We start from the raw sequence: 24,464 nt of genomic DNA on the forward strand, positions 1-24,464 counted from the left end.
TGTATTAAGACTACTAAAAATAAATGCTTACTGGTGTGTTTGTACCTCTGCCCAGCTGATGGGATACTGCTGGAGTCTAACAGCAATGAGGCAGAATGCTGCCTTCCCATTCTGCACAGTCTGTCCTGCCTGCTTCCAGGGGACAAAAGGCCATCAGACACAGACGGTGCCCTCCCTCTAGGCACTAAGCACCCAACCCAGAGCATGATCTTCCCAGAATGCCTTGAGGGTCTTTCTTCCAACTCAACATTCCTCGAAGACACTGCCCATGGAGGGGTGTGAACACAGCCGACCTAGTGATAGGCTCAAACGCACAGGGATATATTGAACCCCAGAGTCCCAGAACTGCCACATTTGGAGAATGCAGGCCAGCTGAAATGGCTTTCCATTGCCCTTTGGTTTTCTGGTATCATCATGGTAAGTCTATTTATAAAAGTAAGGCAGAAAGGATGCTTGGGGCAACACTGAAGAGTGAAAGAAAATCTTTTTCCACCACATCCCTGGTTAATTCAGTCAATGAGAACCATGTTGACTGAAGAACATTCTCTAGTGTTGGCATTAAAGGAAACAGGTGGAGCTGACGGTCTGCTCATGTTTCCTGACCACAGGCAGAGCTCCTTCTCAGTCTGGACCTCCTCGAGGGCAGTGGTCCGGCCTGATGCATGAGCAACACTGGCAGGGACCAGTTATGTGAATTAGTGATGGAATTTCCAAAAGTAGCAGGAAAATAAGAAATGAATGATGAGTATTCCTTTTAAGACTCTTTTAATACTCTACCCACATACCCCCAACTTCATTTCTTAGTGATGGAATTCTGGTGACTAGCTTCTCTTATCCCTAGTAGAATTTAGTATCTAATGGTTATTGTTGAGTTTAATATGTCAGTTTTCATGGTATTCACAAAGAGTACTGCAAGATTCATTTATTGTTGCACTTGACCTGTTTTTCTCCACTCCTTTAGTTTGTGTCCATAATGGCAAATGCATAGGCAGTAGCTTAGCAAAAGCAATTGGGTGACTCAGAGCTACTTGAATCATGAGGCTTCTTTTTTGTGCATGAGATATAGAATATAAGCATAAACATATACATCCACATTTGCATAACTTGTATAGAATATTTTAAGTTAATCAAGGCCAATCATACAGTTAGATTTCAAATCTTGAAATGAGAGAGTAAAGTATGCAGAACATGTATCAAGAAAAGTGTTGGAAATAAACAAGAAGCAAGAGCGGAGAAAGGAGGGATCAAGATCACTACTGATATTAAATAAAAAGCTTTAAGGAGAAGAGGAGCTAATTTAAAGATTTCTAGAAGTATCTAAGATGATACTGTCCAACAAGACATTGGCCCTTAGCTATGGGTAGGCTGTGGAGAACTTGAAAGGTAGCCTCTTCAAATTGGCATGGGCTATCAGTATAAAACACACATTGGATGGAGGGGATGGTGGTACAGTGACGTGAGTATGGCCAACTGCACTGGAATGTGAGTGTGAGCAGGGTTTGGGAGCAGAGGGTTAGGCCATCCCAACTGGTGGGAAGCTGGGGGCTGAGAGAGGTGAATGTGCAGCTTGGTGAATTCTGGGGAGCCTGAGGATTGTTGTTGAGGGTACAACTGTAGCAGTGTTCTTTCAGGATATAGAGCAGGGAGCATCACCACTGCAGGGTGTTGGGGGGGGTAGGGATATGTGGAGAGGGGTGCACTGGGCATGCCTCTATGGGATAAGAATGTGTTTGTGTTGTCATAGGTGTGTTATCTCAGCAGGTGGAGACCTACACAGCAACCAACAAAAGACCAAATTCCCATTCTGGGTGGTTCTGCTGCTTTCTCAACAAGAGTGGCAAAAATCCCTGGAGTATATAGGCCAATATGCCAAGCCTTCAATATTAATGCTTATACTTATGAACTTTATTCTTGTAAAATTGGAATTTAACTAACAATAATTAATGCCTAAGAGTTTCCTCCTGAAAATGTCCTTGTTACTCAAATGTGGCTGCTCTCTAAGTTCAAACTCTGTGAATAAACTCACTACCTTTCCCCTGATGTGGGACATGACTCCTTGGTGTGTGTGGGGGAAGGGGAGCTGCAGTGAATCTCCCTGGCACGAGCGATGACTACAAAGCTCCAACCAGTGATGCATTTGGACAAAGACCTTGACCAAAAGGGGGAGATAAACACAAAAGGATTTTTTTATGGCTAAGAAATTTCAAAGTGAGTCGGGAGATCATTTCAGAGGTTACATGTATACAGGTCTCAGGCAGATCTCGCTGACTGCCACAGAAAACAGTGCCTCAAACAAAAGTGCTCCTGAGGGTTCTGGGGACATACAGACACTAGATGCAAGGTACATGGCCCCATGAAATCAGCACCCTGCCAGTGCACCTTATTTTATAATATATGATAATCCATTTCCCCAATATAACAGAGAATCATTTGTAATTTCCCTACTCATGATTTTCCTACCCATTTTTTGTGACCTTATAATTATCACCATGCCTGTTAAATATATGCCCCAGAGACTTAAATCTCTGGACTGGTCATATGCCCATTGAGCCCTGAATTCCAGCAGAGTTGTGGCCAACACCTACTCTCTAGTTTTTTTGGACTCTCCCAGGACAACTAACAAAATTATGATGATGTACAAGTCCCATTCCCGAAAAAACAAAGTATCTACAATTCCCAGCAAGACACTTCCTTCAATCCACCCCATAATATCTGAGCTCCCTCTCAATCTGAAGTGGTCAGAGCAGACATCATACCCAACTCCTCAAGACTGAGGCATGAACCAACATAAGGGGGGACAAAGTAGACTTATTATTATCATAGTAACGGAAGAACTTGTGACACTGATATAAAAAGAGTGGTTACCAGAGATTCCAAGGGGAGGGGAAGGAAGGAATAGGGGAACATCAACATTTTTAGGGCATTAGAATTGTTCTGATACTGCAATGATGAATACATGCCATTATATACTTGTTGAAAGCTATAAAACTCCACAGCGTAAAGTATAAACCATAATGTAAACTATAGACCTTGTTTAGTAGCAATGTTTCAATAATGGTTCATCAAGTGTAACAAATGTACCGCACTAATGTAATGATCATGTTATTAATAGGGAAAAATGTGAGAGGGAAGAGGGCAGTTATATGGAAATCCCTTATACTTTCGATGTAACTTTTCTATAATTTAAAACCTCTCTAAAAAAAAGTTTATTATTACAAAAAATACACACTGGGTGTTGAAGAATTTGTATGAAAATATCTCATCCTACTTTATTAAAATATTTCAGTAAATTGTTTATATTGATTACATGTTGAAATGAAAGTTTTGTGTATATTGTGTTAAATGAAATATGTTATTAAAATTAATTTCAACTGTTTCTTTTAACTTTATAAATGTGACTCTTAGAAAATTTAAAATTACACCTGTTACTTGCAATATATTTCTACTGGACTATAATGATCTAAGGGGTATAGTAAGAGAAGAACAAGAAGAATTAAACTGAAATCGAAGACTTTCAAAAGGGGAGAGACCACAATGCTGCTCAGAAAACAAGAGGAACAGACAAAGTTTGAAAGAAAAGGAAAGCAGTGGAACACTAATTTAGAGATTGTGCTGCTGTCTGTGGGCTGAATCCACTTCATGTGTGTATTTTATTAGGCTGGTGCAAAAGTAATTGTGATTTTGCATTGTTGAAATTTGCTATTTGATATTGGCATACATTCTTAAATAAATGTGATTATGTTATACATCATTTAATGTGCATTTCTAACTATGCTTTTTTTGCTAATGACTTATTACTTGCTATTTATTTTATATTTATTTTAGACTATGGAAATGATGTTAGACGAAAAGCAAATTCGAGCAGTTTTCTTATTTGAGTTCAAAATGGATCGTAAAGCAGCAGAGACAACTCACAACATCAACAACACATTTGGCCAGGAACTGCTAAGGAAAGTACAGTGCAGTGGTGGTTCAAAAAGTTTTGCAAAGGAGACGAGAGCCTTGAAGATGAGGAGCAGTGGCTGGCCATCGGAAGTTGATAACGACCAATTGAGAGCAATCATTGAAGCTGATCCTCTTAAACTACATGAGAAGTTGCTGAAGAACTCAAGGTCAACCATTCTATGGTCGTTCAGCATTTGAAGCAAATTAGAAAGGTGAAAAAGCTCGATAAGTGGGTGCCTTATAAGCTGACCGAAAATCAAAAAAATCAAAATGACAAAATGACACGTTTTCAAGTGTCATTTTCTCTTATTCTACGCACCAACAATGAACCATTTCTAGATCAGAATGTGATGTGTGATGAAAAGTGGAATTTATATGACAACCGGCAATCACCAGCTCAGTGATTGGACCGAGAAGAAGCTCCAAAGCACTTCCCAAAAGCAAACTTGCACCAAAAAAAGGTCACTGTTTGGTAGTCTGCTGCCAGTCTGATCCACTAGAGCTTTCTGAATCCTGGCAAAACCATTACATCTGAGAAGGATGCTCAGCAAATAGATGAGATGCACCAAAAATTCAAATGCCTGCTGCCAGCACTGGTCAACAGAAAGGGCCCAATTCTTCTCCATGACAACACCCAACTGCATGTCACACAACCAGTGCTTCAAATGAATTGGGCTACAAAGTTTTGCCTCTTCCACCATATTCACCTAGACCTCTCGCAAACCAACTACCACTTCTTCAAGCATCTCGACAACTTTTTGCAGGGAAAATACTTCCACAACCAGCAGGCTACAGAAAATGCTTTCCAAGAGTTTATCAAATCCGTAAACACAGATTTTTATGCTACTGAAATAAACAAACATTTCTCATTGGCAAAAATAGGATTTTGATTAATAAAGATGTGTTTGAGCCTAGTTATAATGATTTAAAATTCATGGTCCGAAACCACAATTCCTTTTGCACCAACCTAATATTTGTCCAGCAGTCTAAATCTTCAAAGTGTTTAAATTATATATATATATATATATATATATATATATATATATATATATATATATATATAAATTTGTTGTGAACTTTAAAAGTACTAGGCGATTTTATACAAAAATATCTGGCAAAACTTTTCCTGTGTTCCACCAAGGCAGGATTTAATCAGCCTTGATGAGCAACTGACAACTGTGCTTGGCAGGTTGCTTCCTAGAGCCTGATGTTAAATTTTTGCTCTTGTTTTTTTTTTAGGTACCAGGGGCCAGGGATTGAATCCCAGACCTCATATATGAGAAGCAAGGTGCTCAACCACTGAGCCACATGGGCTCCCCTGAGTTGGTTTTTTGTTTGTTTGCTTATTTTTTTAGGAGGCAAGGGGGTTCTGAACCTAGGACCTCTCATGTGGGAAGTAGGTGCTCAACTGCTTGCCACATTCACTCCCCTGATGTTAAATTTTGACTGCCATTTACTACTGTCTAGCATGTAGTCATCCTTCTTCCTGAATACTTAGAGAAAGATGAAATGCATATGCTAGCCATAGTCATTCGTCCAAATTTCCTAAATGATTGTATAGGTCATTTGAAATTGCAATGCCTACTCCATGGTGTAGTAGAAAATAACCCAGAGTTAAGAAGGGGTAAGCCTAAGTATTAGCATATCTACAAAGTAAAAGGTTCCAGTAGTTAGGGTGAGCACTAGATAAGGAAAACGAGACAGATAACTTTCTGTTATTTTACACTAGACTGGGGGGAAATAACATTGTTCTAGTATGCCAGAACTGCTAAGACAAATACTTCACAATAAGTTGCTTCAAACAACAAAAATGTATTGTCTCATAATTTTGAAGGCTAGATGTTCAACGTCAAGATGTTGGCGATACTGTGCCTTCTCCAAAGTCTTCCATGTGCTGGAGATGGCCATCCTCTGTCATATGGCAAAGTCCTTGGTCGTCTGTGGCTCTTTCTGACTTCTGGCTTCTCTTTAGAATGCTTCCATTAACACAAATTAAGACCCACCTTTATTCAATTTGGCCACATCTTAATTAATAATAATCTCTTCAACAGGTCCTCTTTACAAATGGGTTCACACCCCCAAGAATATGGATTAAGATGAGAAGAGGTGTTTTGTGGGAGCACATGATTCAATCCCCAAGAAACATGGAGGGTACATTTCTGTGGACCTTAAAATATCTTTTTGGCTTGCTTTCATAATAGCAATTTACAGACAATCCATAAACCAAGATTAGAAAGCAATCACATAGAGAGATTTCCTTCATAAAACGACAGTGCAAAGGTTACAGGTATTGAATGAGATTGGAAAGAGGTAGTAGAAGTCAGGATCAGAAGGAAGCAGAGCATGAGAAGTTGGGAGTTCACAGAACGTTGAGGGGTTGGTTTGCTGACGGCTTTGGTACAGTGAATTAACTGCCATTGAGGGGATAACCAAATTCCTGGCAAAACAGAGGTTAGTACTCCTTCCTTCCTTCAGGGAAATAAATGCCTCATAAAACTGCAGAAGGTGGAGCACGATTGTTATTATCCTTCTCTCATCCTCCACACAATTCCAGAGCTGCTTTCCTGGACAAAGGGCTCAGCCTTCACCTACCCCCCACCATCAAGTGACATGGAGAAATGTGGAGGAGGGCTTTGTAGCTGTGACAGTTGCAGCCCCCATTTAAACTATATTCTACTCACATTGATGGTATTTACCCATATCTTCACAGAATATCATTAAATCATGCAATTAAAAATGAGAGCATAAAGTAGTTTTCAATATGAATGAAATAAAAAGTTTGAATAAAATCCATACATAATAGATTTTTGTGTTTGAATTTATGTATAAACTACTGAGAATGTTTCCAGTCTATAGCTTGAGTAATAAAATGAAAAGAAAGAGAAAAATATAGATTAAAGCTGGGAAGAGCTATATTTTGAGTAAAAAAAAAAAAAAGAGAAAAAAACCAAAAAGAAACAGCAGAGAACAACACTTTCAAGAAGAATTGAAAGAAATGAGAAGGGACCACGCAAAAGATGGTCTTATAGGCTGTGGCTGATGCTAATCTCCAGGATAAAACTTCTGAATGGTTTACGAGCACGATTAGCATAGGCAGATGGGTATTTTAGAAGACAAACTCTAGGACCCATGGAGAATAGGCTGCAGAAGGCAAGAGCCGGAATTAGAAAACTCAGCAGGTGGAAACAGTGAGCAGTGGACTCATTTAGGGCCTTCTTTTGGAGGCAGAGGCAATCGGAGCTGGTTTGGTCCAGTGGAGGAAGCACGGTCCAGAGGTCAGCAGGCTCCATTTCTAATGCTGCCCCCAATACCCGAGGGCAAAGACAGCACCTGTGTCCAGTCCCTTACCTACATCATGATGAGACCAACTGACTGGATGAGGAGTTCTTAAATTCTGTACTACAGATCCTGCAGCTGATAGATACATTCAGAGGAGATGCGTCTTCCAGAATACGTATGCAAGTTATCATGTGAAAATGTCTGAGTGTATGAGGAGGAAATTATAGCTGTGTTCAGACTCACAGAGTGGCATGTGGGCCAAAAATATATAAGAACCACTGGACAAAATGATCCAGCGGGAAGATCTCTAAGCTAGATGTTCTGGCTCAGAGACTTCAGAAAGTTTCACATAAATCAGGAGTTAACTGCCCCAAAATTAATGAATAGTCAAGGACTTATTGATCTGGCTTTATTCATATGGCTATTTCATTTAAGCCCTAGATATAATTATTCATCAGCAACTTGGTCCAATCCTGTATCTGAAATGGAACCCAAAATGCCAGCCATTACTCATATTTGTATCTTTTAAAAATATATATATATATTTAGAACAGATTTAAATTTATACCACAATTGAAAAGATTAATTGAAAAAATTGAAATTCCATATCTCACTAATTATTGCCTTAGTTTTCCTTAATTTTTTTTTCCTGTTTCCGCATCCTATCCAGGATACAACATTACATTTAGTGGTTGTGCCTCCTTATGTTCCTCTCGGCTATGACAGTTTTACAGAGTTTCCTTGTTTTTGTGGACTTTTCCAGTTTTGAAGAGCACTAGTCAGGTATTTTGCAGAACAGCCTTCAAGTGTAATTTGTTTGATGTTCTTCCCATGATTGGACTGGAGTTGTGAGTGTTACAGAGGAAGTCCACAGAAGAAAAGGGCATGACACCACTGCTGGAAAGAACACTGCTGGAAAGTTGACCTTGACCACCTCATGGAGCTATATATGTCAGGATTTTTCACTGTAAAGTTATCCTTTTATCCCATTTCCATTGTGAACACTTGGGAAGGAAGGAAGGAACACCATGTGCCCCTCAAACTTATGGAATGGGGAGTTATGCTCCACCTCCTTCAGGGGGAGTAGCTATATAAATTACCTCGAATTCTGCTGCACTGGAGATTTGTCTCCTCTTTGCCATTTATTTACAGCTGATTGGTATTTCTTTGTATGGATGACACTTTAGTTATTCAACAGTGATGTACATTTGGATTGCTTCTCCTTTTTGACTATTATGAATTATGCTGCTAGGAAAATTCATGGACAAATTTTGGCATGTTTTCAATTCTTTTGGGTATATAAGTAGGAGAAGAATTTCTGGGTCAAATGATGACTCCATGTTTAAATTTTCAAGGAAATTCCAAAAAAATGGCTGCACCATTTTATATTCCCACCAGCAATGCAGGAATTTTCCAATTTCTTCACATCTTAGACCACACTTGTTATTCTGTCTCTTTAATTGCAGCCATCCTCACAGGTCAGTTGATGACTAATGATGTTAAATATCTTTTCATAGTTTTATTATCTACTTCTATATATTCTTTGGTGAAATATATATTCAAATATGTTGCCCATTTTCAATTGGTTATGTATTTTTTCATGGTTGAATTGCAAATGTTCTTTGTATAAAATGGATACTAGATACTATACTATCCTTATCAGATATATGATTTTGAAATATTCTCTGCCATTTTGTGGCTTGTCTTTTCACTGCTTTGATGGTGTACTTTGAAGCACAAAAGATACCATCTTCATTTTGATGAAGTCCAAGTTATCTAAATTTTTGGTTGCTTGTGGTTTTGGTATCTTATCTAAGAAACCATTGTCTAACTGAAGGTCACTAAGATTTACATTTATGTTTCCTTTAAAGAGTTTTATAGTTTTAGCTTTTTAGACATGGGTCTTTTACCCACCTTGATATAATTTTTATATGGTATGAGGTAAGAGTACAACTGCATTCTTTCACATTTGGATTTTCAGTTGTTCCAGCACCATTTGTTGAAAAGAACCCGTTGAATGGTCTCAACACACTTGTTGAAAATAAATTGATCCCAAAGGTATGGTTTGTTTCTAGATTTTCCATTCTACTCCATTTATCTATGTCTATTATTATGCCAGTACCACACTATCTTGATTACTAAAGCTATAATATCAGGAAGCCATATCTTTTTTTTTCATTTATTTATTAGTGAAGTTGTGAGCTTACAAATCATGCATAATGTGCAGAACTCCTGTACATCATCCCTCCAACAAAATCTCACATTGCTGTGTAACATTTATTACAAATTATGAAAGCCCAGGATCAGACTATTACCACTAACTATCATTCAGTGTACATTTATGGTTCAGTGTACAACACTGATTTTCTTTATTGGTTTTCCTAATTTTCAATTTTACTCATTACATCTATATCTCTTTTTGTTAATCTCCTTTCCTTCTGCTTATTTTGTAGTAACTTTGTTCTTACTTTTCTACTATGGTAAGGAACATAAATTATTGATCTGAGAGATTTCCTCTTTACTAAATCAAGCATTTATGAATCAGAACTTCCTTCTCAACACTTCTTTAGCTACATCCTATACATTTTTTATTTTTTATTTTTAGTTTCATTCTCATTTTTAGAAATTTCCTTTGAGGCTCTCTCTTTAACCCATGGATTATACAAGCAGTGTGATTTTAAATTTCCAAGTGTTTGAAGATTTCCTATTTTATTGCTGTTATTGCTTTCTTGTTTGTCTCCACTATCCAGAAAGCATATTCTGTATGATTTAAGCTATTTAAAATTTTTTGAGGTTTGTTTATGACACTGGATATGGTCTCTCTTGATGAATATGGGTTCTTGGAAATAATGTGTATTCTGCAGTTGTTGGTTAGAATGCTCTATAAATGCCAATCAATCTTATTGGCTAATGATGTTGTTTAGTTCTTCTATATCTTTTGTGATTATCAGCCTAGTAGTTGCTTCAGTTGCTGAGAATGGGGTGTTGAAGTCCAAAATACAGTTGTATATTTGTCTATTTCTCCTTCTAGCTATATTCTGCATATTTTTTTGTTTGTTGTATGTATATTTAAGATAATTGTCCTCTTATTGAATTGATATGTTTATCATTACATTAATGCCTCTCTTTATTTCTGACAATTTATATTTGCTTTGAAGTCTATTTTATCAATTAATATATCCACTCTGGTTTTTTATAATTAATGTTTGCATGAAATAACTTTTTCCATCTTTTTACTTCCAACCATCTATGTAATTATGTTTGTAGTGAGTTTCTTGTAAACAATATGTCATGCATTCTGTTTTTCATTTACTTTGCCAATCTCCTTCAATTGGTATATTTAGATCATTTACATCTAAAACAATTATTAATATCTTAAGGCTTACATCTGCCATTTTATTTATTTTTTATTTGTTCTTGCTTTTTCTTATTCTCTTCTTCACTTGCCTTCTTGTTGGTTACAATAATGTTTTCTAGGATTCTATTTTGACATTTTTAGAGTGTTTTTTACTATATTCTTTGTATATTTCTTTCTTAATGATTGCTTTACTTGTGGCAATACACATAAATAATTTAGCACCATGTACTAGTATCAACATTTTATCACTTCAAGTGAAATATTGAAATCTTACTTCCATGGAGGTCCTTTATCTTCCCCACTTATTAAATATAATTTTCTTTAGGTATTTCTTCTACTTACATTGAGCACCATATCAGATGGTATTATAATTTTTAATTTAATAATAAATTATAGTTTTAAAGATTTATGAGAAGAAAGATACCCTATTTTATGTATCCCTATTTTTACCTGCTTAATTCATTTTTTCTTTCCTAAACTCTAATCTTTCTTCGTTATTATTTCCTTTCAGTTTGGAAAGCTTCCTTTAACCATTGTTTGAAAATGGATTTGTTGGTGACACATTGTCTTTGTTTTCTTTCATCTGAGAATGTTTTATCTTCTCTTTGATTCTTAAAGATATCTCCGCTTGCTACAGAATTTATAGGTGCCAGGTTTTACAGTAAGCACTTAGAAAATGTTGTGCTGCTTTTTCTTGCCTTCAGGGTTTTGATGAGCAATCTGCTGTTGTTAATACTGGTGTTTTTGTGTAACTAATTTATATTTTTCAGAAGTTTAATTATGACATGTTTTGGCATGGTTTTCCTTGGCTTCACCTAACTTGGGGTTCATTTAATTCTTGAGTCTTAGGTTAGAACATACAAAAGATGAAAAGAAAAACCAAGGCCACCCACTGTTTTTCTTTAAGTTCTATGGTCTTTAGCTAGTCCATCATCTCCTTTCCAGTTTTCAGACTCCTTCATGTTTTCCTTTTGACTCCATTTGATTTAGTTGTAATTCCAGGGAAGAGGTGATTTTCTGCCATCTCATCTGGAGTACAAGTCTGAAGTGAGACTTGTAAAATGTATTGTTTTAAAGTGTAAGCAACAGAATAAAAGTAAATCAGAAGAAGCTACATTTTATATGGAAAATATTAAATTCTAAATCAGTTACCATTTTTTGTTTTAGGATAATCAACTATGTTACACACCTCTCATAATACTACATTTTAATGTCTTGGTACAAAGTATGTCAACATCACCAGTGCCAGAATGGGTGTAACCCGTGTCTCAGAACAGCATATTGCAAACTAAGCAGGTGACATTGGTATGCTAATTTGTTTTATGGCTGGTAGATTAGTTAAATGATGGTGTTGCAGCTTTGGGATTTTACTTTAGGTTATTATTTAATTACCAATGAATGTTTAGTGTGTGAATATAATTTTCTATGTCTCAAACTAAGCAACACAAAATTATTACTTCAAGGTCCATCAAACATTTATTTCAGTTTACAGGTAGTGTGCCTGTGTGCATGCATGTGTGTGTGTTTGTGTAATTCCTATTTTGAAATATACAAGCAACATCAAGTTGCATCACTGGCATTCCTAAGGTTTTGTCATTGATTTTGTACTTGACTGAGAAATAGATGATAACATCTATGTATATGGAATTTAAGGGTACATACTAAAACTATAACAAATTGAACACATTAATCTTTCCAAATTTTTCTACTTATGGAGGTGAAATCTTAAATACAATAAAGTTCATTATCATATATAAATCAATCAGCAGTCAAAAAGGAACATGTGTTTCATAATTCTGATATTTAACTAATAGCGACCCAATAAGAATACGAAATATTTTTCAAATAATTTTGGAGATGAACAGCTAAAGCAGCAAGATAAATACATTTTTCTTTTCATTGCTTCTGACTGCTCAGTAACTATGGTCGACGGAGTAGAGGTGTCTCAAAGATGTCCCTGATCTAACCCCCAGAACCTGTGAATATTTATCTTATGTCTTACTTTGACAAGCTGCTATGACAAATAGCACACAGTGGGCTGGCTTAAGCAAAAGGAATTTATTGGCTCAGTTATAGAAGCCAGGAGTCCCAAGTCAAGATGTGAGCAAGACCATACTTTCTCCCGGGATTGGTGGCATTCTGGTGATGGCTGTTCTCCAAACACAGCGATATCCTTGGTTTTCTCCTGTGTGTTTTTTTCCATCTTTTGGTGTCAGGCATCTGGCTCCTCTTTATAAGACCTTCAGTAATATGGATTTAGACCTGCCCTCACTCAGTTCTGCAACATCTAAATAGGATTTTGGAAATTCCTATTCATAAATGAGCCCACACTCTACCTGACAATACTCTTCAAGGAGTCTTACAGACAAATGGGTCAACACCCATAGGAATGCAGATGAAGAACATACTTTTCGTTGGGGTGCATAATTCAACCTATCACATCTCAAATGGCAAAGAGGACCTTGCCAATGTGGTTGAGGACATGGACCTTGAGATGCAGACATTAGCCCAGACTATCCCAGTAGGCCCCATGTGATCACAAGAGTCCTTAAAACACAGAGAACCTTTTCTGGCTGTGGTCAGGGAGAAATGTGACAATGAAAGGAGGATCAGAGAGCAGCCATGTTCCTGGCTTTGAGGATGTAGGAAGTGTGTGCAGCCTCTAGAAGGTGAGAAAAGGAAAGGCAAGGGATCCTTCCCTAGAATCTTCAGGAAGGGTCACCGTCCAGCAAGCATATTGGTTTTAGCCCAGCGAGGCCCATGAGACAACAAATGCGTGTGGTTTTAAGCCACTCGCTTGTAGTAGTCGGTTACAGGAGCAATTGAAAACTAATAATCAATGTTATCAACTGAACCTTCATTATGATTCAAGCTCTGAAGGTACACCAGGTGTATGACTATAATTTAAAGTTATGGACACCAAATTCTCTTGCCCAAGAGTGTTATATCAAAATTGCCTTTAATTTATCCATGTAAATATTTTTATTTTATTAAAAAAATAACTAATAATAAGTAGTAAATTTTAATTCATGTAAAGACCTTTCTTACAGTATTTGAGGAATTTAAAAATGTGATCAGAAAGTGTTGTGGGGAAACTTTCTAAATGATTAAAACTTTATTTCAAAAATCTCAATTATTAAAAAAATAGCAAAAATCAATACCGTTACCCAAATCTGCTATATATCAAATGTTAACACCTTTTATTTGTGCATATATTTGAAAATATAATCTATTTGGCATTGTTTGAGAAGTGCTGCTTGTGTCACTTCAGAAGCTAGACCCAGCCTCCCCACACAGAAGCATTTATGTTAAGGTGTTCAGTAGCAAAATGCATTGCATGAAGACTATTTTCAGATATGATTCATTTACTTGGACCATTCTCTCTTCCCATCAAGATATCTAATAAGTAAACGATGTTACAATCATTCTGATGATGACTTTAGATCTTAGCATACATTTTGTGCAGCTTTCCTAATATTTATTTATATGATAGAAAATACAAACAGCTATTACATTTTGTTATAGTTACATTTTAAGTTGAAAAAAAAATGAAAGCATCTGGCTGAATTTAAGTGAAAATAGGATTATTTCCAAACAAGAACATACTTCATTTTCAATCACTTATCTATATTTACGATGAAGATTTTATTATACCTCCATAATATAGAAATAAGTTGGATACTAAACTGATAAAGATCAGACTTTTCTCCACACTATAAATTACCTCTGCATATTTTTATTAAAACAGTATTATTAATCTCACTTTTAAAAAGTGAATCCTATACACAAGGGTTAATATCACACATACGAATTGGTGCAATAAATTTATACTTTGGGCACAGTTTTATTTTGCCTTTGTTATTTTTGGGATTCCAAGTTAGTTTTAGTTGATAAAATGGCTCTGTGAAACCTTATCACTTAATACTTTAATACAGCTCTAGTTTCCCATCCTTCAGTTTTGCTCCTATTAAATCTATTTTCCATATTGCTGCCAAAGTAAAATTTCACTATACTATTACGCGACTCTCGGCCTTATTGGCCTCCACTTGCCCGAATGTTAAAAGTGCAACCTTCCGGCATGGAATGTAAGACTGTCCACCGCCTGTTGTCCACCACCCGCTTGTGACTACCTCCCACGGCCAGCGGTCGTTTCCCCAGATCACCCCTCCTTGCTGGCTTCCCCTGGGTGCTTTCACACACTCTTGGTTTTTTTCTGGGATGTATTTTTGCAGATTCTTTCACCAGATGACTTGGATCTTTGCAGGCTCATTTCAGTACTGACTCCTCCTGGAAATCTACCTGGAAAGGTTCCCTCTCTTGTACATACCTATTTCTTAATCAATCATTTTTAATATTATGTGATATGTATTATCTGACAGACTACCCTGCAGGGCTTCTTAATCATTTTTGTACCACAGACCCCTTTGCCAGTCAGGTGAAAACCATGGACTCCTTACTAATTCCACGCTATACTGTGTATTATTTAATAAATATGTCACACCTGTACCAAAATATCCCCACGAGAATAATGTTTTTTTGAATTTAAATTCAAGTTCACCGACCCCTGTTAAGAACCCCTGGACTCAAGGGTCCTGTGCATTACACTATACCAGCAGCTGACACACAGTGAGGCTAAAATTAATATTTCCACTATAAGCTGAAATGTGCTTAGGAAATGAGTGGCTTGGCAAAGATGAACTCTGACAGAAATGGACGTAAATGTGGTTGGTTCTCACAAGCCATTTTTCTTACTGTTTCAGGCTTCTTCCTAGCACTTGGAGCTAATTTTCAACTAATTCCAGAAATGCATTAAAAGACAGTTACAGTTTCAGGGTGGTTTTTCACATAATGGTATGTATGTGCAAGTCCTCTTTAAGAATTTAAGTTATTTCTGTATAAATCTTTCAAAACCAATCCATACTAGCACTTCTCTTTCTGGCAATAGTACAAGTGACATGTGCAGAAAATCCCTGCCAAGAAGTAAACAGCTAAAAATAAAAACATACATTAGATATATAATATATATACCTTGTAAACTATAAACACACATCTTAAAGCACAACAGAGTAAGGAGAGGAAGCGGAAAAAGAAAGAAGCGTTCCAGCGAGCACGCCTGCCCTGGAGCAGGTGCGGGTCTTGAGGGTGCCCGGAGGGGGCCCAGGGGGCCACACCAGGAAGGGGCAGGGGAGGAGCAGCGCCTTGTCTGCGCAGGATGGTCTGAGACCCCTCAAAAGCCTGGAACCCGGAAGAGTGAAAACCTCTGTCAGTGGACTTGGGGGGAACTTGGGGGGGAAATCTCCCTAAAAAGATTCCCCATCTAGCTTTCACTTTGGAAAGAATGGAAAAGTGGAAGGAGTCCATCCAAAGGATTTATAACGTCAAGACTAAACGCGCAAAGCCCTGTGGTCTGTAGAGTCCCATTCTCTGCGCGGCCCCAGGTACCAGCTTCAACTTTAATTTAAAGTGATGCAGACACAGGCAGCGCAGGCGGACCTCTTTAAGAGAGTCTCCTGGAAGAATGGTTTCCCCACGGCCTCACGTTCTGTCTTCCTTCCGCTGAATCGGAAGGAGATTTGTTTTGTTTTTCATTCTAAAGGTATGCAGGTAAAAGAGAACCATCTCATCCAGAAAAAGAATCGACTTTAATTCAAGCCTCCAACAAAATCCCACAGAAAACGGTCCAGAAAATCTGAACTCAAAATAATGAAAAAATAACTAAACAGAGAAGGAAACAAATTATCCCAATACAGAGGAAAGAGAAGCAACAAAATTTGCAATTGTTTCCAAAAGGTATAAAATTTCAGGAAATGTAAATAAATAGAAGATGATGTTGAATATTTGATGAATAAATAAAAGGCTTTCAAAATTGCATGGGAATTAGGAAAAAAATGTACAAAAATAGAATGTCTAATAATGAAAACCATTGAAATTAAAAATTTAATGAATTAGTTAATGGCACATTAAACCACTGGAAGTGTGGACAAAGCCAAACAGGTCCCACTGAAAAGACTATAAACATGGAAGTGGAAAAGTTACCAAGAAAAAAATATATACATACAAGACCAAATGCACACAATGAACTAAACAATTTTAATAGTTCCATAACCTCGGAAATAACTGAAAAAAAGAGATAACAGCAGATCTAAATGAATGTATAGGCAAGTTTACCAGACATTCTTAGAAATTAGTCATCCACTTGCTAGGCATTGGATATTTATATTATTGGAATGAATACAATAGTTTATTGGGATGTATTATTTAAAGTTTGGATGCAACTAATTAACTAATCTCTAAATAAGAGTATTTTTACCCACCCAAGGAGATGAGTGAAATTTTGCTTTCAATTTTGTATTTTTCTAAATCTAAAATTAAATTGTCATTTAAATTTCATATTTGTCTTCTCACTATAATTTCCATAAAGAAAGTCACAAAAATGTATGAAGTGTCATCAGGTGTATTTGGCATGTTCCAAAGGCAATTTTAGAGAACATCAAACAAGGTATTTGAGTTCTTAGGAGTCATACCTAAGTAGTTGTGATTAATACATTTAAAATGAGCCATCATAACTTCAACTGATATATTTCCATTTTGATCTTTTCTTAAAAACTTATCTTTACTTTATAAGTAGTCAGATGAATTTGATATTTGATATTTCTTTTTATATGCATTCTTGTACTTACCATTACGATGTTACCTTTAAGAATTTGTAAGTGAATACTTGTTAGTTCTGATATCGATTATGCATAAAATATTGGAAGATAAAACTTTGTGGAAAACTTATGCCTGCAATTGCTCCAAGAGACAACCATATTTAAAGAAAAAAAACCTGATCTTTCTATTAGAAGACAAATCACCTTGCTTCAGATGATAATAAACCTGGAAATAGCCCCCACGAATGTTGTGTGCTTTCAAATTGCAAGCCCAGCTCATTAGCATAAGGGTCTTTGTGTAAAGTCAATTGTTATTTGGTTCCTAAGTTCTCCAATAGTGTGATGCATTCACAGGACAGTGCCAGCTCCACCGAAGGAACCTAGCTTATGATGTGGTTCCTGTGCAACAACGTCTAAATAAAATCCCCAAGGACAATTGCAAAACCGTCGTCAATTTTCTCTGGGTGTACAGAAGCTGAACCACTTGACTGTCAGCAAACAGTCCTCGCTGAAACACGTTTTTTCACGGCATTCAGGTACCAAAACAGTACTCACAGCTGGAGAAAGTCAGCGGGCACGAGTGCTCATCCATGGGGAAGTTGTGCAGCTGCAGCTGGCACTCCGCGTTTATGGTGAGCCTGTGGAAGAGCCACGCGTCACTCGGGAGGACCCCCAACCACCGCGCAGCCCGCCCACGACGAGGGCCGGGTCGCAGCGCCGTGCCACTCGCAGGGAAGCGGAAGCAGCCCTGGGATCCCTCTGGCCAGTGGGGACAGCCCGTTCGGCTGTAGTACCACTCGGTGGCTTTTGCCTTGTGTCATTTTGTTTTACTTTTCATTATCAGCAGCAAAGAGAATTCCAGTTAGTAAAATTCCAAGCTGTGTCTAGAGATTCAAGCCAAGCCAGGAAGGAGAAAATTAAAACCAACTGTTGTTTTAAAACTGTTTGTTTTCAATCTGAGTGAATTAAACCTTTCCTTCATTTAATCTGGTGTGTTGGTTTCAACATTACAAGTCAATCCACTCATTGGGGGGAATTCCATACATGGACAACTTCCCCCTATGTCACTAGTCATGAAAGAAAGAATATTAAAGGAAATATTTTTTATTAACGGAAGCTAAAAAAAAAGGGAACTAACTGCAAAGATGATTCTTGACTGGATGCTAGGAAATTGGATAAATCGAATATGGAGTGAATAGCATATCATACTGTTGTATAGTATAAATTACTTGGGTAAAACAATTGTTTTGGTTTTATGTGGGAGGAAGCCATTGTCCTTAAGGAATCCATGCTGAAACACTGAAGAAATCTGCAACTTACTTTCAAGTGGTTCTGTTAAAAAAAAATGTAGTTGTACATGAATGTAAGTGTGTGCATGTGTGTGTTGGTGTTTGTGTAGAGGACAGAGAAAGAGAGAGTCAGACCAACAGACAGAAGAGGACACAGAGAAAGAACGCAAAGATCCTGGGGCAATGCAATCCCAAAATGGTATCATTTTTGGAAAACTACCTCTAGTTCCAGCCATCCCACCTACTCCCCTTGCTCTGCAAAGGCTGATCAACCTGGTAAGATGTGCTGGTTGGTGGCTGCACTCACTGGGGACATTGGTTTGCTAGCAGAGTACCAGAAGGCACGGAGGATTAACAAGACATGGCGCTGCCTCATGAGTTTATGGTCCGGTGGGGAATGAAACAGCAGCATCTCAGCAAATATGTCTGCAATGAAAGGTGTGGTAAACACTGCAGAGAAAAAGAAAAGATTGATGTAAGAGGGGAAAATGGGCAAGCATAATTTAGATTGGGGGGGGGAGTGGAAGAACTTTCTGAGGAAGCCACATTCAAGCCAAGTCCTGAAGGCAGAACTAGGGTTAGCCAGTAAGAAGAAAGGGTTTTCTCGGTGTAGGAAATGGCAAGTGCAGAGTCCCTGGGGACAAGGGGAGGAAGAGAGAAAGGGAAGGGGGGAGGGAGAAAGGGGAGAGGGTGGGGGCTCCCAAGCTAAGGGCTCAACCCATTTGAATACTCAGTAGGAGGCCCTTGTGGTCCCCTACAAAAGGGAGCGTGCTGGAGCTGTGGGGAGAGAGGGTCACACCCGGCCATGCCCTCCAGCACATGCTGGACACGGGCCAGATGCTCCATCTTACTCCAATGCGAAAGGAAGTGCAGCTGACGGGATGCACGCATCATCACAGTGGGTTTTCTAAATATTACTCTGGGTACTCTGGGAAAAAAGCATCATAGGCAGGAGTCAGCAGAGTAGTAGGAAGGAAGTTTCCACCATCCAGGGAGGGAAGGTTCTGCCTGCTGGTAGCAGGGATGGAGAGAGATGCCCTGCATGGAGAACCGTCAGCTCCTGGTGCTGGGCTGGATGAGGAGCCAGGGAGAACCCAGGAACATCGTTGGGCTCTGGAGCAAAGGGTGGTGCTGGTGGTGTGCACTGGGGCAGGACAGAGGGAAGAGGTGGGGAGTGAGAGTAACCACCGGCTCCCACAGGGCTTGTAGAACCTGAGGTACTTTCAGACTCTCAGGAGGAGCTGCCATGCAGCCAGGGGTCTCCGTGCATCTGGAGTTCAGAAGGTAAATTCTGGGCTGGAAATATGCATGTGGGAACCATCTGCAGGGAGATGGCTTTTCAAGTCAAAGGAGTGGATGGGATAAAGCAGGGAGAAGGTATAAAGTGAGTAAAGCAATAAGATGTCAGGTCCAGAGGCAGGGAGAGGGAAACGGGAGGAAAAGAGTGGTGTTTAGTATCCAGTGAACGAGAATACGATAAGGCAGACAGAGGGAGCCAGTACTTGTGAAAGGTTAAGTAAATGAGGAAGGAAGTGTCTGCGAGCTCAGTGAGTCCCAGGGCACCGCTGTCCAAATGACAGTGTGCCAGGGACCTCCTCGTTCTCGGCGGACACGCAGAAGGGCTGCTTTGGGTGCGTGCTCCTAGCTGCGGTGTATTGGAATTCTGTATTCAAGTAAATGCAGACCATGGTAGTGGAAAGACTTTTGAAAGAGACAGACCTGGGAAGGGGTTGTGGCTCAGCTGATAGAGCATCCACCTATCATATGAAGGGTCCAGGGTTTGATACCCAGGGACTCCTGACCTCTGTGGAGCTGGTCACGTGCAGTGCTGATATGCAAGGAGTGCCATGCCATGCAGGGGTGTCCCCCGCTTAGGGGAGCCCCACGCTCAAGGAGCGAGCCCCGCAAGGAGAGTTGCCCCACACAAAGAAAGTGCAGCCCACCCAGGAGTGGCACCAAACACACAGAGGGAGCTGACATAGCAAGATGATACAACAAAAAAAGCGACACAGTTTCCCAGTGCCACATGACAAGAATGCAAGCAGACACAGAAGAATATACAGTGAATGGACACAGAGAGCAGACAATGGGGGAAAGGGGAGAGAAATAAATAAAAATAAATCTTTAAAAAAGATAAAAAAAGAGACAGATCTAGGTTCAATTCTGGTACTACTAGTTCCCAGGGGAAACCCTTGGCATGTCAATTCACTTCTCTGGAATGTTGAAATGTATTTTTTTTTTTAACCATGTGGAGTCTCTCTGAGGACTGAGATGAGGTAATGCTCTACCTGCAATTAGATTCATTTTATGATAGTCACCATTTCAGTTACTGGTCTCTTTTTCTGTCTTGTATCAAATTTGAATATAATTCTCATGTTAATATTAGTACCCCAAGACATATTTATTTACCTAGCAGAGTGGACCCATTGGTCAAATATTTTAAAGACAATTTTCACAGAGCACTTCCAGCAGAGACGAAATCTAATGAAAGAATGAGTTTATATTAATTGCCGATCATTTGTCTTTATTTTTACATGCTTGGCATAAGGACCAACTTTTACAGGATGATGTACCATGTCAAACATGAGAAGTAATAGAACTTAACACTGAAAATAAAATCTGTTTATCCCATTCGTAGGGATGCCTCATAGAGCGTGCCTACAATGCTCTAAATTAAGAATCCAAAATTTGACCGTAATTAAAACCCACACAGTATCTTACCTTAGAGTATAAAGGATTTTCCCATCATTCCAGATTCTGAGGAGTTGATTGGGTGTGGTAATCCAGTGAGCCTCTGCAGTTTTGGAGTTGCGAAAGATTGTATCTGGAATCCATATTAACCCCACCATGTTGCTGTTCAGTGTAAGTATTTTCATTGTGCTGTTGAACCGAAGGCGGCTGTCTGTCCAGGTCTGAGCAAAAAATATATCAATTTGGTATTCCTGAAATAGCAAAAAAGAGAGGCAAGTATTAGTGAATGTTCTATATACATTTTCTTAGTCAAAAGTTTGTTTTACTTCATTTTTAGTATCTCACCTCCCCACTCCTGTTCTGTTCGTGTGTAACACAGTGCCTGGATAAAGTGGTTTTATTAGTCAGTATAGTGATAAATATGTGAAAATGCTTTGTAAACCTTAGATTGTAACAAACAAACCAAAAATAATAGAATGAGGGACTGAGACAGTAAAATATAGTTGGGATCACAGACTCTGGACTCGGGTCCTGCATCCACACACCGGAGCTTTGATAGGTAGTGTGACCTAGTGGAGTTTAAGTTCTTTAGTCAGTAACCTGGGGAAAAGAGTGGTATCCATCTCCTAAAGGTGTTATAAAGATGAAAGGAAACGATTAAATGAAAAACAGTGAGAGTCTGTCATAGATTAAGTGAACCACAAACATAAGGTCATTTAATAACAATTATTATTTTCATTCAAGAGCCTTTCAAACAATAATACCAGACAAAAATGAAAAGCAACAAACACACACATGACAAAAAGAACTGTAGAACCTCTGTAGTCACCCAAGGCAATTAATTACTGATTCCACAAGAAGGCCGAATGGGCTCAAATTACAGTAATAAAGGTCCAGAATTGGGAGCCATTCTAGTGTTGACAATGCAAAATAAGACGTCTCTGGGTCCGTCAGATATTACGATGGGACTGAAATCATCCTGGCACAGATAGAAATGTTTCTAAACTGGACCACCTCAGAAATTATTCCCATTATCACACTTTAAAGGATCCTCACCAGGTCCCTGGTCTTCTATCTAGAGGCTGATAATATAAATTATAGTTTCTTTTATGCATTAGCTATTATGAATTTATTAATTTTACAGAGCATGAGTTTGCTAATTCTCAACAAATCCCGTATTCATCCTTCTCGTCGAGTTTCTAGTTAAATAACCCATCTGAGATAGGTAACTCAGCCCACTAGTGCTGGCCTTTTATAAGCAAATCCATTCCTTTCTCATCTAGGAATGGACATCGCCAGCGGCCTAAGATCCTGCATTGAGCCAACATCGAAAGCCCTGCTCTCATGGAGCGTACATTTGAGTCAGGAAAGATAGGCATTAGACAAATAACCAAGGTAAAAGATACAATGTATTTGATGGTCATGTATACTATGCAGAAAAATAAGATTGGTATATAAGTTGTGATTCCAGTACAAAAGATATCCCAGTATTCACAGAAGGAAGAGTAGTAAACCAGGTAATGCAAGCATTAGAGCAGGCAGGGAAACAAATGGCAGGTATGCAGTAGTTGGAAGTGGGTGACCCACGGAGCCTCTCCCAGGAATCTCCGTGAGATTTACAACCTTCTGCTGGAGCTGTGTGAAATATCAGCATCCCAGAAGGTCCATCTAGAGTCTTCACCTTCTTCTTAAATATGCCATTAGAGAATAAAGACTTTTGCATACCACCACCTTCCAAATCTTCTGCCCGTGTTTCATTGGCACTCTAAACCCAGCAAAGCATGAAGGTCTAGAGGAACTGTGTGTTTATTTCAGCAGTATAACCTAGTATATACTGACCGATATAAAAAGGAGGGCTGAAACAAAAGGAGTGCTGAAACCAAACTAAAACAGGCGGCATTGGCTTAGAGATCAGGAAAAGGGGTCAAGGAATGTGGGAGTGGAGACTGGAAGCATTGTGGTTTGTTATGCATGGGTAAAATATTTAGCATACTCCACACGGGAAGTAACTTTTGGGTAGAAAAGGCAGAATGAATAATGAGCTCATGCTCTTTGGGCATAGGTTGGAAAAAGAATATTAATTAGCATGTGTTGACAGGTACTGACTATTATTACTGCAAGAAAGAAATTAGCTCAAAAAATTGACCAGTTTGAAATCACTTTTGAAAGAGGAAGGAAAGATAAAGCAACTTCAGGGAACTGTAGAAAGCCAATGCTTTTCATCCCTATCAGTGAAGCATGGAATTTAGAAATGCTTTGGGTGTCAAAAATCTATGAAAAGTTAGCTTTGAAGACATAATCGAACTCATTGCTAAGGCCTCTAAGTGGTTTAATTTGTCACGGTGTAAAATCTTTAATTGTACAAATATGGCTCATGGAATAGAGGCTAAGCTGTGGCTTTCCGACTGAAGCCTGTGACGGTTGAGGTTCCTGTACTTGGCTTGAGAGAGGAAGAGCAGGGGTGAGCGTGAAAGTGAGGAAACACAAACCAAAGCAAAGGAGCATAGCAGGTCCGCGAATCATGTTGACAAGAGATCTACGAATGTGGCTGTGCTCATGTAAAAGTGACTTAATAGGCACAAAGCTTACTAAGTTTTTGAGAATTCTACTGCCAAAGAAACTACAAGTCATGAGGAAAAGTCTGTGGCCGAGACTCAAGAGGACCTCTGCATTTCTCTCTCTAATGGGCAGGCAGCAGCGGGGAAAGCAGCTTGGCCACCAGCGGAGGCTGATTCTCCAATGCCTACTTGCCAGAAGCCAAAAAGGTTAATGGGAAAGGAATAAACTTCCAGAGGATGGAGTTCAGAGCCACGACCCCACCCTGGAGCAGAACTAGAGTTTAATCAAAGGCTACTCGCCACCCCTGGGAGACAGAGCCCACTCAGGATGTGCCGGGGGTTCAGAACTGCTGCAAACCAGTGGGTGGATCCTGGTTATCCGGAGTGCATTAGACAGCTTTTCCTTTCAGTTTATAGGCTGCTCAACCCCAGATGGCCACGCCCTGACCTGATCTGCAGAGGAGCAGGCATAGGCAGAGCTTTGACCCTAGGGCCGCCACGGCATTGACCTTTTGGTTCATCTCCTCTGTGTTTTCCGTGACGAGGGAGAGGGACACAAGTATTTGGTGGCTGGATGTGAAGATCTCGGTGGGCATTACTTCTGTTTGCTGAATATCATGGGCCCTCTCTTGGGCCCATGGCAGAGTTGCTCCTCCCTGCCCCCTTTGGGGCTGGGGACAGGGCACCTGTTTTG

The 24,464-nt window shown here is 39.0% G+C and overlaps 1 protein-coding gene across 2 annotated transcripts in view; it reads right to left on the reverse strand.

The window, feature by feature from the left end:
* GABRG3 (gamma-aminobutyric acid type A receptor subunit gamma3) overlaps window positions 1–24,464 on the reverse strand; it is a 672,352-nt gene that overhangs the window by 271,425 nt on the left and 376,463 nt on the right. For both annotated transcript variants that reach the window (XM_058294809.2, XM_058294810.2), the window contains 2 exons: window positions 21,243–21,463; window positions 17,788–17,870 (listed from right to left, as the gene is read on the reverse strand). In XM_058294809.2, the coding sequence (XP_058150792.1) occupies window positions 17,788–17,870; window positions 21,243–21,463 (304 nt within the window). The remainder of the gene's footprint in view (window positions 1–17,787; window positions 17,871–21,242; window positions 21,464–24,464) is intronic.

The sequence above is a fragment of the Dasypus novemcinctus genome, chromosome 3, assembly GCF_030445035.2.
Source record: "Dasypus novemcinctus isolate mDasNov1 chromosome 3, mDasNov1.1.hap2, whole genome shotgun sequence".
NCBI classification, from domain to species: Eukaryota; Metazoa; Chordata; class Mammalia; order Cingulata; family Dasypodidae; genus Dasypus; species Dasypus novemcinctus.